General features: G+C 43.7%; 1 protein-coding gene across 1 annotated transcript in view; it reads left to right on the forward strand.

Moving 5' to 3' along the window:
- The window catches only part of PTPN1 (protein tyrosine phosphatase non-receptor type 1), a 70,140-nt gene that overhangs the window by 46,634 nt on the left and 8,281 nt on the right, over positions 1–15,225 (forward strand). The window contains exons 3-5 of the mRNA XM_080684016.1: positions 2,916–3,016; positions 6,363–6,461; positions 12,281–12,418. Of these exons, the coding sequence (XP_080540142.1) occupies positions 2,916–3,016; positions 6,363–6,461; positions 12,281–12,418 (338 nt within the window). The remainder of the gene's footprint in view (positions 1–2,915; positions 3,017–6,362; positions 6,462–12,280; positions 12,419–15,225) is intronic.

The following is a 15,225-nucleotide window of genomic DNA, read 5'->3' on the forward strand; positions in this document are numbered from 1 at the left end:
ATTGTCAGTCGGTGAGTTGTAACTGCCGACATCTCCTATGGCAGTATTCTCTGCCAGGGTAGAAGATTCTGTGGGTCATCCCTTAAGCAGGTACTTCCTGCATGCCTCCTAAAGCACACAGCCTCTGTTAGCAGTGCTCCCTGCCCTGAACTGAACAGTGCCCAGGCTCCTGGGAGGGGAGTTAAAATGGTACTAGGTTGGTACGGAGCTCTCTGTCTCTGACTGCTGCCACAGTTCCCTGCCTGGGTTTCTGTCTCAGCCTGCCACTTCCAGCTGTGTGGCTTTGGGCACAGTGTTCTCTTCTCTGACCCTCAGTAAAACAGTAATCATACTGAAGATGAAATAAAGTAGCATCAGCCACTTGGCCTAGTGCAGCCTTGGGCAAACTACGGCCCGCGGGCCGGATCCGGCTGTTCTATCCGGTTCTCTTGCTCTCCCCTCCGCTCCTTTACTTTGAATTTATATTAGTTCACACAAACACTCCATCCATGCTTTTGTTCCGGCCCTCCGGTCCAGTTTAAGAACCCATTGTGGCCCTCGAGTCAAAAAGTTTGCCCACCCCTGGCCTAGTGTCTCACTCAGAAATGTTGGCAGTGGTTGAGATCGTCATTAACTAAATGAAGGCAAATGCCAACAGCATCTGAAGTGTAATTCTAGGTCATCAGGTGACACATGATTGTACCTCAACACCTGACACTCTTGAGTTAGCATGTCTAGGCTGTGACACAGAGAGTATATATTCTTTTTAAACTTCCCTGAGTGATTCTGCTGTGAGGTCCTGGCCAGCTGCCTGGACCTTGAAAGGAATAGTTACTGTTTGCATCTTTCAACATTGCCAGGAGATACCCTTTGTTTCTAGCTTTTGCTGTACTTTCTCTGAGTTAGTCAATAATGTGTTCAATATTTCTTTTCTCCATCTTTGATCAGTGCTCAACTAAATGGTTTTATGAACCAGTTTTACAGAGAAAGAAAGCCTTTAAAATATTCTTCTAGGGAGACATTCCAAAACTTCTTTATCACCAATCTCACTTCTCATACTGTTATTTTCTCCCTTACATCCAATCTCCAGTAGAAAAACTAATTTGCTTTTAAGGTTATGAAGGAAATGGGAGAATGATTCAAGGTGGAAGGGGATCTTGTTATCTTCCATTCCAGTGAAAAACCGAATGCTCAGAGGAGTTGTTTGCCCAAGGTCCCCCAGCGCTGTTTGAACCTGCTCACATAACTCACCAGTGCCAGTCACATAATTTTTCTTCATGACCCACTTAACATATTATCAATCAAACTATTTCAGTTGTGTTAACCTTCCACAATGGAAAACAGTGTTCCAAACAATTGCTAATTTTCAAAAACATCTCTTTGGAATCTTTTAGAACAAAAAGCCCCAAACCATTTATTCTCACTAGCTTCTTTCCCATTGGGCTGGGGAGAAGATGCTTTTTATGGGTGATCACTTGAGTTCATTATCCCTTATGTTACATCAAAAATAAAAATAACAATAACCTGTTCTTGTTAGCTGCACTAGCAGGAATAGGAAAGTGGCCCTTGGGGAATCATTGTTTCTTTGACAAAGTCATGGTAAAAGGGGAAAAAATGCTGTACTTTTTCACTAATCTGGACAGAACTTCCAAATGAGAGTTTATTTTTAAAAGCTATTCTGAAAGTTACATTTAATATACTTTCAGTTTTTTTAATTCAAAATTACTTTTTCTAGTAAAACTCTTTTTTAAATGTCTTTGATGACAGATTCTGACTTTGAATGATTTAGAATTACTTAAGTATATTATACTTGAACTTGAGTTAAAAATAAAACCTGTGTAAAGGAATTCAAGATGTGACTTTTCACACTGTTGTGTACTTAGGTCATTTAATCTTCAAACCTTTAGATGTAGGTTAAGTTGGGGTATGCTCATAAATCCTATCCTATAAAAGTATATATAGCCCTAGCTGGTTTGGCTAAGTCATTGGTCGGCAAACTGCGGCTCCTGAGCCACGGTTTGCCGCTCTGTTGACTAATGAGTTTGCCGACCACTGCGTAAGGCATTACCCTTACCCAGAAGTTTTGACTTCAGGTTAAAGACATTAGTACATTATTAAAACATTTTTTAAGTGTTTTTCCCTAAGGCAGTGGTTGGCAAATTCATTAGTCAACAGAGCGGTAAACCACGGCTCGCGAGCAGCAGTTTGTCGACCACTGGGCTAAGTGGATAGAGTGTCAGCCTGCAGACTGAATGGTCCCAGGTTCGATTCTGGTCAAGGGCACATATCTGAGTTTTAGGCTCGGGCCCCAGCTCTGGTCGGGGTGCATGCAGGAGGCAACTAATCGATGTGTCTCGCTTACATAGATGTTTCTCTCTCTGTCTCTCCCCTTTCTTTCTACTCTCTAAAAAATCAATGGAAAAATATCCTCAGGTGAGGATTAACAACAACAGAAGTATATACAAGGTGGGGCAAAACTAGGTTTATAGTTGTGAGTACACAAAACAATTTATTCTCATGTTATTATTTATTAATGGTTGTATTATTTTCCATACAAACCACTGTAAACCTGCTTTTACCCCATCCTGTATTAGGCATCAGAACAGATTTCTTGACATCTCCTCTCCCCAGTCTACCAAGTTGTGAGGACAGTAATAAGTGTCATAGGAAGATAAGACCTAAGCATAGATTTCCCAAATGGGAAATAATCCATGTTTTAGTGTAGTTTGTCCCTGTTGCTATTTAGTATTAGGTTTCAGACACTTTCTGAAAGTTACCCCCATATTAAATGTTTCCATTTAGAAGGCATTGCCTCAGCCAATGTGAATGCCCTTAATGCTACCAACTCAACTTCTTTGCTTTCCCTATGGGTGCAATGCCTGTGTAGACACTTTGGTCGTCCAAGATTAACCTCTGAGTTCTGATTTGCCTTTCAGTTGACCATAGTCGGATTAAACTACATCAAGAAGATAACGACTATATCAATGCTAGTTTGATAAAAATGGAAGAAGCGCAGAGAAGTTACATTCTTACCCAGGTAAACCCAGGATTGTCTGAATTTTTTTTAATGGTTTTTGCCTTACTTGATGTCAATTGAAGCATTTTAGAGTTCTGTTACTACACCTCAAACAAAATCAGCCACATTCTTTAGAAGCTCAGGTTTTAAACCACCCATAAAAGCAACAAGATAGGAAAAAATCCTCCTTCAGAGATTCAGTTTGGTTGTAACACTAATCTTTCTGAGAAGTATGACATTGCTGGGCTTATGAGAAACAGCATTTAAATGCAGAATTGCCTGTGGTCTGTTCACAGAGGAAGCAGAGCCATGGCTAGAGAAGGGCCTGTACCTGTATTGATTCCATAAGTGCCTCAGAGCATTGAATGCTTCTCATGGAAATCTTAGAGGAGTAGTAGTTACTAGGAACTTTTGTCCAGATATCCATTCAGAATTCTGTGGCATGGTCCTCCTTTTTTGGTTCAGAAAAAAACCATTAGACTATGTGAACAAGGATGCAAAATCACTTAAAATTCCCATTGGCTTTGGCATCTTTATGGAAAGGATCATAAAAATGGTTTAATAATTGATATTCTTGTGAAACATTTACTGGTATAAGGCCCAAAACAATGGGTTTCTGGGAATGGGGATAAAGGAAATTCTTTTTGATTAATTTTCTCAAGTCTTATTCTGTTACCTGTAAGTTAGTCTAAACTAAGTTTCTCTCTTTTTGTTTTCTTATTCCATATCAGTTTATCAATCTTGTATATGGCTTTGAGTTGTAGGGTGATTTTGAACATCAGAATTCTGCCTAATATTTGGAAATTAAAATTATGGAGAAGCCAGAAAGCACTATGAACAAAGGGCTGCTTTTGGGGCAGGGAGCTAGATGAGGGCATATAAGTCGCAGCCCTTCTTCTCTGCCCCTTTTTGTCCTGTCCCAGTTCCCTATGTCCATGGCCATAATCAGCCCAGATGCCTCCCAGTTTTAATGTATGGAACATCAGCCATGCAGTGTTCTCTTCTGGGGGCTATTGAGTAAGTCCTTGGTATATGAATAGGGGACAGGCCTTTACTGGGATGGTTGGGGTGGGGTGATAAGGAGGAAGATCCTTTGTGGTGTCAAGCTGGTGGGAAGAGGTTGAGGCAAAAGTGGCTTCTTGGGAACTTCTCTTTTCAGAAGAAGTCAAGTCTTACTTTCTGATTTCTGCCATTCAACTTTGTGTGGGGTCAGGAAGCCCAAAGCAAAGATTCATAAGGTGTATAGTCAAATGGAACGAAAAAATCACCATGGAAACTTTTGCATCCTGTCTTTACCACCCCTTTGCCCCGACAATTACTTGGCACATCTGAAGTTCTGTCTGTTTGAAGGGTGGTACCACAGATGTATCTAGCTGCTGACATGGTCTCCCTTTGCCCTGGGACAGTGGTCGGCATACCGCGGCTCGCAAGCCACATGCGGCTCTTTGGCCCCTTGAGTGTGGCTCTTCCACAAAATACCACGGCCTGGGCGAGTCTATTTTGAAGAAGTGGCGTTAGAAGAAGTTTAAGTTTAAAAAATTTGGCTCTCAAAAGAAATTTCAATCTTTGTACTGTTGATATTTGGCTCTGTTGACTAATGAGTTTGCCGACCACTGCCCTGGGATTTACAAAAGGGATTAAAGCAGCCTAACCCCAAAAGTTGCACCTCTAGATAGTATGACAAACATTTTCCAAACCACCAAACCAAGAAAACCCTGCCTGTTTTTTAATTTTCATTATTGTTCATTATGCAAATAATACAAGTCTTTTTAAAAATCAGAGGTATAGAAGTGTAGAGAATAATGTCAACAGTGCCCACCTTCACCTCCCCCATGAAGTGTTGGCTAAGTTTGGTATGTATCCTTTCAGATCTTCTGGTTCTTTAAATTGATTTTACAGAGGAAGGGAGAGGGGGAGAGAGAGAGAGAAATATTTCTATTTCTCAATGATGATAATCATCAGTTGCCTCATGCAGGCCCCCTACTGTGGATCGAACTCATAACCTAGGCATGTGCCCTGACCAGGAATTGAGCCATGACTTCCTCGTTCATGGGTCGATACTCAACCACTGAGCAACACCAGCCAGGCTCCTTTCAGATCCTAGGTGATATTTAATCCCTCAGACCCATTTGAAGCTGGAGTGATGTTGGAGGGTAGGGAAGGCAACAACTGGTAACCAGAGCCAGAGAGCTGCATCTGTGGAAGGCCCAGTGAGGGATCCTCGTGCTCAGGTCAGAGATTGAAAGGCCTGGGTGGCCAGCCAGGAGGCCATGTGATTCCAGGAGCCACTTTTCTGCTAGTTGGAAGAAAGGGTTACACATGTAATCCCTGTTGTGTGAGCCCTACGGCATGTACGTGGAGTGCAGACTTTTGGGTCAGACAGCAAGTCTGAGATGAGTTCAGAAAAGAAAAGGAGAGCACTAATGGTTTGCCTGGGCAAAGAAAGTGTGGTGAGACTCCAAGGGAAAACACGTAAAGAATAAGGAGAAATTGGATGAAAATGGGTAAGAATGGAAACCATTCTAGTGCTGGAGGAGATGACTTATTCTGACATGGAGGTCATAGGTGATGTCCCTTCCAGGTCTTACTGAAAACAGACAAACTTGAAGCACTTGTACCCTTGTACTCACTAAACATCTATGCCCTTTGTAGGTGGGCTAGAGTGAGACAGGCCAGCTGCTTGGCAGTCACTCGGTCATGACCCTTAGGCCACCTGACTGACCATTTGTGTTGTCCACATCTCTTACGTTCCATGGTCCAAGGATGAAGGCTGTTTATGATCAGGTTTACTATTACTAACAGTAATAATAATAGCTAACATCTCATTGGTTGTTTACTATGTTCTAGGTACTGTGGGAAGGCATTGATATATGTGAACATAGTTAATTTTCAAACCCCTATGAGTAGATGCTGTGCTTAGTCAACTGAGATAAGTAGAGAGTGAGACTTTAGAAGTGAAGTGACTTGTCCAAGGTCACACAGATAAGTGATTGGAACTGGAACCAATTGCCGTTGGTCACTTCCCCATACCCACTAGTTTTGCTTAATATTCTTCTGCACCTGGTAGTTTTGCCTAATAGGTTGGTCTTAGTGGAGCCCCTTGACTGACCAGCCTAAACCAGAAATCAGAATCAGTGTTTTTTCTCCCCTGTTGACCAGCCCTGAGATGTGGAAATGACCTTTCACCATGTGTTAGAAAATAGAATGGTGGTTACTGACCACTAGGCAGGGAGAGTTGGATCTCTGTCCCAGCCTCTGCCACAACTCTGCCTCAGAGCACTGTTATCTGCTAGTTGCCAATGGTGAGCTTGCACTGGAGTATGTTTCTGTGTAAATGGCATGCACTTTGTGGGTTGTGTTTTTGCAGGGCCCTTTGCCTAATACGTGTGGTCACTTTTGGGAGATGGTGTGGGAGCAGAAAAGCAGGGGCGTGGTCATGCTCAACAGAGTGATGGAGAAGGGATCGGTAAGTGTGCATTTACCTATTCTTAAATCACTGTCTGCCTGTGTCATTCCACAATGTTAACAGTTTCTCTACGTTTGCTTCTTTGAATTGCTTTTAGATTTCTTTTACATAGTGTCTTTTATTTTAAAAAATTAAAGAGGTACTATGTAAATACATGTTTATTATAAACAAGTCAGATAAATAAGTGAATTAGTAAGAGAGACAAAGGTAAAATTGCCCTGTCCCCTTCCCACCCGCCATCAGTGAGCTTCTCTCTAGAGTTGTTTTGTTTTTTTGTTGTTGTTGTTAATTCTCACCTGAGGATATTTTTCCATTGATTTTTAGACAGAATGGAAGGGAGGAGGAGAGATGGAGAGAGAAACATCGATGTGAGAGAGACATCAATTGGTTGCTTCCCACACCGGCCCCAACTAGAGCTGGGGATCGACCCTGCAACCAAGATAAGTGCCCTTGACCAGACTCGAACCTGGGACCCTTCAGTCCGAGGGCTGACACTCTACTGAGCCACACCAGTTAGGGCTCTCTCTTCAGAGTCTGATGTGTGTGCTCTGCTTCACCCTCACCTGGGGTTCCTGCGCTGCTGCCGTGCATTATGGAGCTGTGGAAGCATAGTTTTGTTTTGAAAGGCTACTGTGTCTTCACATTAGCTTTTTTGGCTGTGGGAACGGCTGGACTCTGTATTTGCCTCTGTAAAATCCCAGCCGCTTGGCTCCTGGCCACACTCTTCAATGTGGACACTATCAGCTTATGCATTTACTTCAGGATTTGTGTTACCCTTTCTTCTAAGTTCTTTGCACCTCTCAAAACATTCCTTAGTCTAGTATGTGGACTAAAGGTGTGTGTTTGTTCAGGCCATCACCCGTGCATCTGTCCCTTTAGCCATCCCCACCACCCTGCTTTCTAACCTCTCCCCTGTCTGTTCTGAACCTGCATCCAGAATGGCCTTTCTAAACCCAGTCTTACCACACTTCTTCCCTCTGAAAACCCTTCTGGGGCTCCTCCTGCCTCCCAGTAATAGGGAAGGTGGCTACAGGGTCTAGCGTGATATTGAGTGTGGTTGGGCCCCAGTTAACTTGGACCCCACTCTCCCACCTCCGACTCCAGCCAGAACAAACCTTTTTTTCTTTTTTCTTGTTAAGTTTCTTGCCAGCTTACCATGTTCTCTAGGCTAAGGAGTCTGAATCACAGTGCCCACCCTCACCCCACTCCCAGGTGTCCTCAGATTGCTTCCCCTCTGGTCAGCCGTGGCTTGTGATGCCTTCCCTTCCTACACAGCTTATTCTGCAGGATTGCCTGTTAAAAGCCTGTCTCCATGTAAGACTCCATGCATGCCCAGCATAAGTGTGGTATTCAACATAGCAAACAGACGCCATCTCCCCACTACCCAGGTCCTTCCCTTCTCCCCCGACACACGGCTCAGCTGGGGCTCTCCAGCCTCAGAGGTTAGGCCCCAGGAGAAGGTGAGCTGAGGATTCTTCTATGACCTGGTGTTCAGGAGTAGAGAACTGGGTGTGCTGGGCCTGCCAGGTGCCAGTACTGTGCTCTCCCGGGCTTTGCTGGGCACAGCTCTCCCAGCTGTCCCAACCACCTTGGGACACAGGTGTGGCTTGCCAAAAGAACATGAAGGCTCCAAAGAAGCCACTTCTCCAAAGAAAGCACAGTCATGGCCCTAGAGAGTAAAAAGAAGTAACACATCAAAGGAAACTTCAGCAATGAAAACGGGAGGCATTCACCACAAAGCCTCTCTGCTCCTCCCTCAGGAGAAATGGTCTCAGTTACAGCAGATAATCCTCTTACTACAGCATGTGTTTAAAATCTTGTATGTTACTTCTGTCCCCTATTCTTAAAGGAAACTACTTATTTGCTCAATAGTAATGAAGCACTTACCTTTGTGTTGACGTTGATGAAATAATTTTGTCATTTTTTCAGTGAAAGTGGTTTTTCCTGCTTCATTGGCATGATTAGTAAAATGTGAAGTTGCAAATGTGAAGGAAGCCCCTACCTGTCACCACTCTTGTCAGCAATTTTGAATAAAGAAACAAAACATTAGGTTCCCACAGCACACACTCTCCCCAAGGGAAAGTGAAACATGGTGGCCTTTGCGGGTGTTCAACACAGATCACCATTCGGGGATTTTCAGGCTGGGCACTGCTTGCATAGGGCTGTGGCATCCCTGGTCTCCACCCTTGAGGCGCCAGCAGCAACCCCACCCCCAGTTGTGGCAAAATTGTCTCCTGACATTGTTCGTTATCCTTTGGGAGGCAATTGTCCCTGGTTGACTGTTCTAGATGATGTGAAGGGTGGGAGTTTTAAATCAAGACTTATTTATTTAAAAATCACCAAATATGATAGCATTTACTTTAATTTACTTGTTGCTAAAAGTTCGGGTAAAACCTCTTTGTTGTTTGCACACGGTTTGCTTTAACTAACATTGTCACAGTACAACAAGGAGCAGTGTCCCAGCACTGTAGTTACATGTTCGTCACCAGGCCTTGCTCTTGATTGTCTCCCGCCCATGGCTGACCATAAATGAACCGTAGATCCACTATAACAACCTTATCCTTAGATTGCTATGTCGACCATTACGACAACATGGCTGGTTGGTTTTGTTATAGTTTATTGTGATAACATGACGTAGTCCCTACTTTCCTTTATACTAACTGTTTTCACTCAGGGTCATTTGAGCATGAAAAGCAGCATATGATTTGACATTTTCATTTGGCATCAACAGTATCATCCCGTAAGGACTGACTGGCAAAAAGTATAAGAAAATGCAACGTCTTATTTGCTCAGCTAATCTAATTATAAACTATCCTCACAGCCGTGGTAAAAGCCAGTTTGCAGAGCGTTTCCATTTTATGTATGTTTGTTTTCTGGTTTCCTTCCTTCACCAAATATTGTAGGATGTTCTCTTCTTATTTTTGGCAAGCCTGCCTGTTACCCTTTGGGACCCTGTGCTTCCTGGAAAACAGTGTGCAGAAAATGATTGTGTGTGTTAGACTGTGGTCATGCAAATGGCCACATTGATTTGATTTCAGTATTAACTGTAGGCATGTCAATGTAGAATGTGATATGTATGTAGGATTGGGATTGTTGTTTAGGCAGGGGAAATAAACAAGGTGAGTTTAACTTGTTATTCCAGAAGTATGGCTTATGTCTCTCCTGAAATCCCTAGTAAAGGTGCTGTTTGAATTCAGGTGCTTTTGGGGCTCATCCATCTCTCTCATGCTCTGCTTAGTTCTCTGTGTTCATCATTCTTTGGAAAAGCCAAATGGACTGTCACAGGGTCACCCAGATGACTTTCATAGATTTTTCTTCAGGTTGCCTAGCTATTTTGCTTTAGGAGGTCCCAAGGGCACTCTCTCTCTTTTTCTCTCTTTCACACATACACACACTCACTCACATCTGCCTTCATGGCAGTAACAGCAACTAGGACAATACTGCCACATTGCTGTTTGTTGCCGATCCAAGGGATACCTCAGTTGGAATCCTGGTGAAAGACTGCTTTCTAATTAAATCTTCTTTTCAGGTCATATATTTCTATTCAATAGGATAACATGAAGTAGTGAGCTTGTGCTTATTTTTTGTTTTATTTTGTGTATCCAAAACAAAATTTATACAGGAAATGACAGAGCAGAGTATGGCATGTTACTGTAGATGCCTAAGAGTTCTCAAAAGTAAACATCAGTTGATTGACACAGGATTGCCAGAATTCCTCAGTTGTAGAGTTCCAGAGCCTTGGTCTTTACCCAAATTACAGAGATTTATTAGGCTTTAGTGGGTGCTTGCTGTATGGAGGTGGGATTTAAAAACTCATCTTCCCTGCCCATGAGACATGAAAACATTGGCCTCTTGGTGACTGGCCATTCTATGTCTCTGCTCCTTTATTCCATTCTCTCTGCACTTGCCGTGTTGGGTGCTCATGCCAGCAAACATGGTTTTGAACTTGCCCAGACAATCACTTTGTTTCTGGGGCCTTAAGGGATTACATAGGTCTAATTATTTGACATGTTGAAATAAATGCATCCTTTAAAGGTCTTCTAAAGTCTTGCTTTCAGCTGCCCCACCTACTTTGGCCAAGCATGGGTCTTGCCATTCGTTAATGTTTCTGTGTCCTGAGAGGCAGAATTGCCTCAATGCTGACAGATTGGCCCCATTCCAGAGGTTAGTTTATCTTTGGCAGTTCATCATCAATGTAGGGGGGAGGGTGACAGGGGTGAAGCTGGCCAAGAATTTCAAACAGGCCTGTGTCCAGGCTCTTAGAAAGCCCTATTAGCCTTCTGTTTGGGGACCGTGGAGTTAGATGTTGTGTTGGCATTGCATGCTGGTATTCTTGATTTGTTTCTGTTTTTGCTTTGTTTTTTGGTAGTGTGCAGATTTAGCAGAGCAGGATCGATGGGCATTTGTGGTTCTGTGTTCATCATCCTCAAGAGCCTCCTGGCTCCTCATTGCCAAGGTGATACCACAGGTTCCCAGGCCTGCTGCCAGAGGCACTGTGGTCTGGGGCCTCCTTTGGCCCCGTCTTCCACTGCTCCTCTGAGATGGGCTTCTTTGTAGTCTGTGCCTAGGTAATCCTAGACATCCTTCCAAAATACCTCTGTCAGAGCCTGCTTCTTCCACTGAGCCTTCTCTGATCTCTTTCCCATAACCTCAGCCAGCCTGAAACATTTACCTCTTCTGAATTCCCAGGGCACATCCATAGCATTTTCTCCTCAGCACTTCCCTTTGGCCATCTTGTCACTGCTGGGCATGAACAATCTGTCCTGATAGACAGTTGGCCCTGTAGGGACTCCCTCCACTTACTGTGGCATTTCAGACACAACCATCCTTTGCCTTGAAGGAGGTGTTGAGTGGGTGACCGCATGTTGAATTACAAGTGTCTTGAATTTATACCATTTCCCAAAGAGCTATTTGCACACACTGATACTTTATTCTATGGAAACCATAACGTCTTTGAGGTTCCATCTGTCTAGATACATTATCAGTCCTGGCTCATAGACAGCTGAGCTCTCATCCTCCAGCTGTTTTTGACCAGAACAGTTATCAGCAAGCAGAAATGATAGGCACTGGCGCAGAAATTTAGTTCAAGCAAAGTATACCATAAAATTTGAGTCAAATTCTTAAACTCTAAATGAAACCAAATCTTTAGAATTTTACTTGCTTTAAAGAAAAGGTTATTCAAGACCATCAAGTAGTTTCTGAAATTATTAGGCTAGAACATCAATAGTGTTTTTCTGAACTGAAGCAAAGCAGAATGAAAGTGCAGGATGAGGTAGTGGGTGATCCCATGCCTTGGAGGAGCCCCTCTCTAAACCATTGCTAAATAGTTTTCACGTAATAACAGTCCTTCAACCTTTCAAAGTGTTTCACATGGTCTCTTCTAGCCATGTTTTCAATTAGCCTGTTATTTTCCCCAGGGTAAGGTATCTGCACTATGCCAACAGCACTGATCAGATTCCTGGCAGTCTTTGAAATGATTACATAAAGTACTTTGCGAGAGACTGAACGTTTTGTGTAATATGGCTTCCCCTCGTAGGTGATAGGAAAAGGATCTGATCGGTGAAACACCTCACTGTCTGATTACCAGGGAGCTGCTGGCTTTGGAAGTCTACCCTGCCTGCACAACTAGCCCTGGCTCGATCTTTACAGGCCCCACCCCATCTCCCCTAAGGAAGGCAGGTTATGCTGATGGTGACTTCCAGGGTCAGAAAACCTCAGGCCTTTGGGTTTTCTTCAAGTTCGTGGAAGGTACTTCGAACCTTCTGTCATAGGAAAACAGTCATTTGCTTATAGTAATTCATTGTTATTTTCTCCCCTAGTTAAAATGTGCACAGTACTGGCCACAAAAAGAAGAAAAAGAAATGATCTTTGAAGACACAAATTTGAAATTAACATTGATCTCTGAAGATATTAAGTCATATTACACAGTACGACAACTAGAATTGGAAAACCTAACAGTAAGTATGGCATGTTCTTAACTATTTCACACGGTTACTGGTTGAGATTTATTTTTCTTTGGGTGATAATTACCCAATTCCAGTTTTCCTGGTTTTGTAAACCCTGAGCAAGATGTGGTTTTGGCACTATGGTGAGCAGACCTTACCTGCTTATTTACCAGATCATCAGAGATGTCTTGAGTGGCAAGGGAGGGGTCTTATATACCTCTTTTCCCATGGAGCTCACTCTCTAAACTTGAACATTAGGTCACACCAGTTCTTAGGAGAGGGGAGTTTCTTATCTAAAACTTATCTGTTCCTGCCTTTGCAGAGGATTGAAAGGGAAGCCTGCAGGTTAAATACCAGCAGAGCATGCTGCCTTCTTTCATTGTCTGCGGCCTTTCTTCTGAAGAAAGGGGAAAGGGTCCTTCTAGGGCTCAGCCCAGTTTCATAAGTTTCATAGCCAGTGTAAGTTTTCTAGGTAAGGTCTTAGGTTGATTTGTTGTGGGAAGAATTGATAATACCAAAGGCTGGCTATTAGTAAATGGTGGTGCTGGAACATGGCAAGACACTGTGCTAAGAAACAGCACCACAGAAGGCCCTACCCCTGAGGATTCTGAATCGCTCACCTGGAGCCATCTCTCTGAGGAGCCCATAGCTCAAGGCAGTTCCTGGGGACATGCCCAATCGAGGTGGTCAGCCACTACCTTCTGGAACTAGAGTGCCTGGGGTTGATCCTGGCCCACCATATCAAACTGTCAGTCTCTGGGCAAGGGGCATATGGCTCACCATGTCTCAGTTTTCTGACGGTTGGAGGAGGTAATATATGTGAAGTGTTAGAGCAACACCAGGCCTAGAGCATGTGCTCAGGAAGGGTTAGCAGTGCTGTGGGGTTGAAGTCACATGGGATCATTCTAGGAGTTGACCAGTTAAAGACAGATGACCAGTTAAAGGCAAAGTCGGGGGTGGGAATCACATGGATTGGGGCTTTCGGGCGGTGTTAAAAAGTAAGGATCTGAGTCTGAGTTACATTTGCTGCTTAGGTGCTCTCCAGTCATGACTCCAGCTGCTGAATTTAGTAGTTGAAGTAAGGTGGAGAACATAGCGCAGGTCACTGTGAAGTAGAGAACAGGTTAAAATCGCGTGGCTTTTGAGGAATGCAGCAGTGTGGTTTATCTGAGTGCTCTCTCTCTTCTCCCTCTGTGATAGCTCAAGCTGTGAGCCCTGCCCTAGCCATGCACGGAGGCTCAAGGGAGTGATTTATGGAGGATTTTCAGGAGTAATGTTGGCAGCAGGCTGGAATGTGCCTGAAGGATTATGTAGTAGACTTTTTAAAATGCTTTTGAGCATTTGCAAGCCCGATATATTAAGAGTGACTTCTGGTAAACTCTTGAGAATATTTCTCCTGCTTGTTGAGGGAAACGGAATTTGGACGGAGCAGAAGAGGTTTGTGCTGTGTTGGTGGGGGAGCAGATACAGCCACTCAGAGGCCTCAGTGTTAGTTAGGAGGATCTGTTTGCTCTAACAGGCTTTGTTTTTAAAAAGTCTCTTCTCAGACATGTGTATCTGTTCAAGCACAGCTCTAGAATGAATTCCTTGAGAACAAGCTGGGCAGGTGTGAGGGAGGGTATAAACAAGAGATAACCCATATCATCTTTAGGATTAAAAGAGATTATTCACTTTTAGCATACTTTTAAATATATATTAAGTGCTTTTCTTTCCCTAAAAAATAGAAGAGGCATTTCTTTTTTAAGCCAGTAAAATATTAGGAGATCATTTGCTAGGGAGGAAAGAATGAAATTGCTTAGTATCCTATATAATAAAGAGCTAATATGCTAAGTAGACCAGACGGTGGAACATTCCGAACGACATTCCAGAACGACCAATGGGCGGGGTCATGAGGGCCAAGCCCCTTGCACGAATTTCGCGCACCAGGCCTCTAGTGATTCTATAAATTACCCTAATGTCATAGGTAGATTTCTCCCTGTTCTATAGAAAGATAGCAGTGTATGCAATGGCAGGGTTGAATGTAGGTAGTCTTTTCTGATTTTAGGTCATTGGTGTTTATTATAGGTCCTTTCATTCGTTTTCATCACACTAGAGTCAGGGAAAGTTGTTATAACTAAGTTGTAAGCTCTGGAAGGGCAAGGGTTGTATCTTTACCTCATGGTGGCTGGCACACGATAGACATGTTGTGGACATTTGCCACATAAAGGAAGAGAGTGTTAGTAAATGGGTCTCTGGCCTGAAGCCGTTCTCCATCAGCTGCTGTCCAGGTGACCTAGGCATTGCCATGGTCCTTGGCACTGCTTTGTAGGAGACCCTCAAGGCTGGCATGGTTCCTTCAAACCTTCTTCCTATGCCCACTTTTGCAAGGATTGAAGGCCTTACTTACCCGGTGCCTGGTTCCCATTTACTGTGTGCCTTTAGCTTAGAAAGCTCTTGAGTGCTCTCTTCCCAATGAGAACTGCATTTTGATCATTGCTACTGGAGACCAGGTGTCCATTCTGGGTCTGGACTGTCTGAGGCTCAGAGGAAGGAGCAGAGCTAGAAGCAGCACCAGAAGTCATTCTTCTTTCTGCTCCAAGGTGAGCAGACTGGGCCGGGGGAGAAACACTTGGGGACATGGGCCAGGGTCCTTTCAAAAGTAACTGAAACTGGCCCTAGCTGGTTTGGCTCAGTGGATGGAGCATCGGCCTGCGGACTAAAGGGTCCCTCCCAGGTTTGATTCCCGTCAAGGGCACATGCCTGGGTTGCAGGCTCAACCCCCAGTAGGGGGCTTGCAGGAGGCAGCCAGTCAATGATTCTCTCTCGTCATTGATGTTTCT

The sequence above is a fragment of the Plecotus auritus genome, assembly GCF_963455305.1.
Source record: "Plecotus auritus genome assembly, chromosome: 8".
Lineage (NCBI taxonomy): Eukaryota > Metazoa > Chordata > Mammalia > Chiroptera > Vespertilionidae > Plecotus > Plecotus auritus.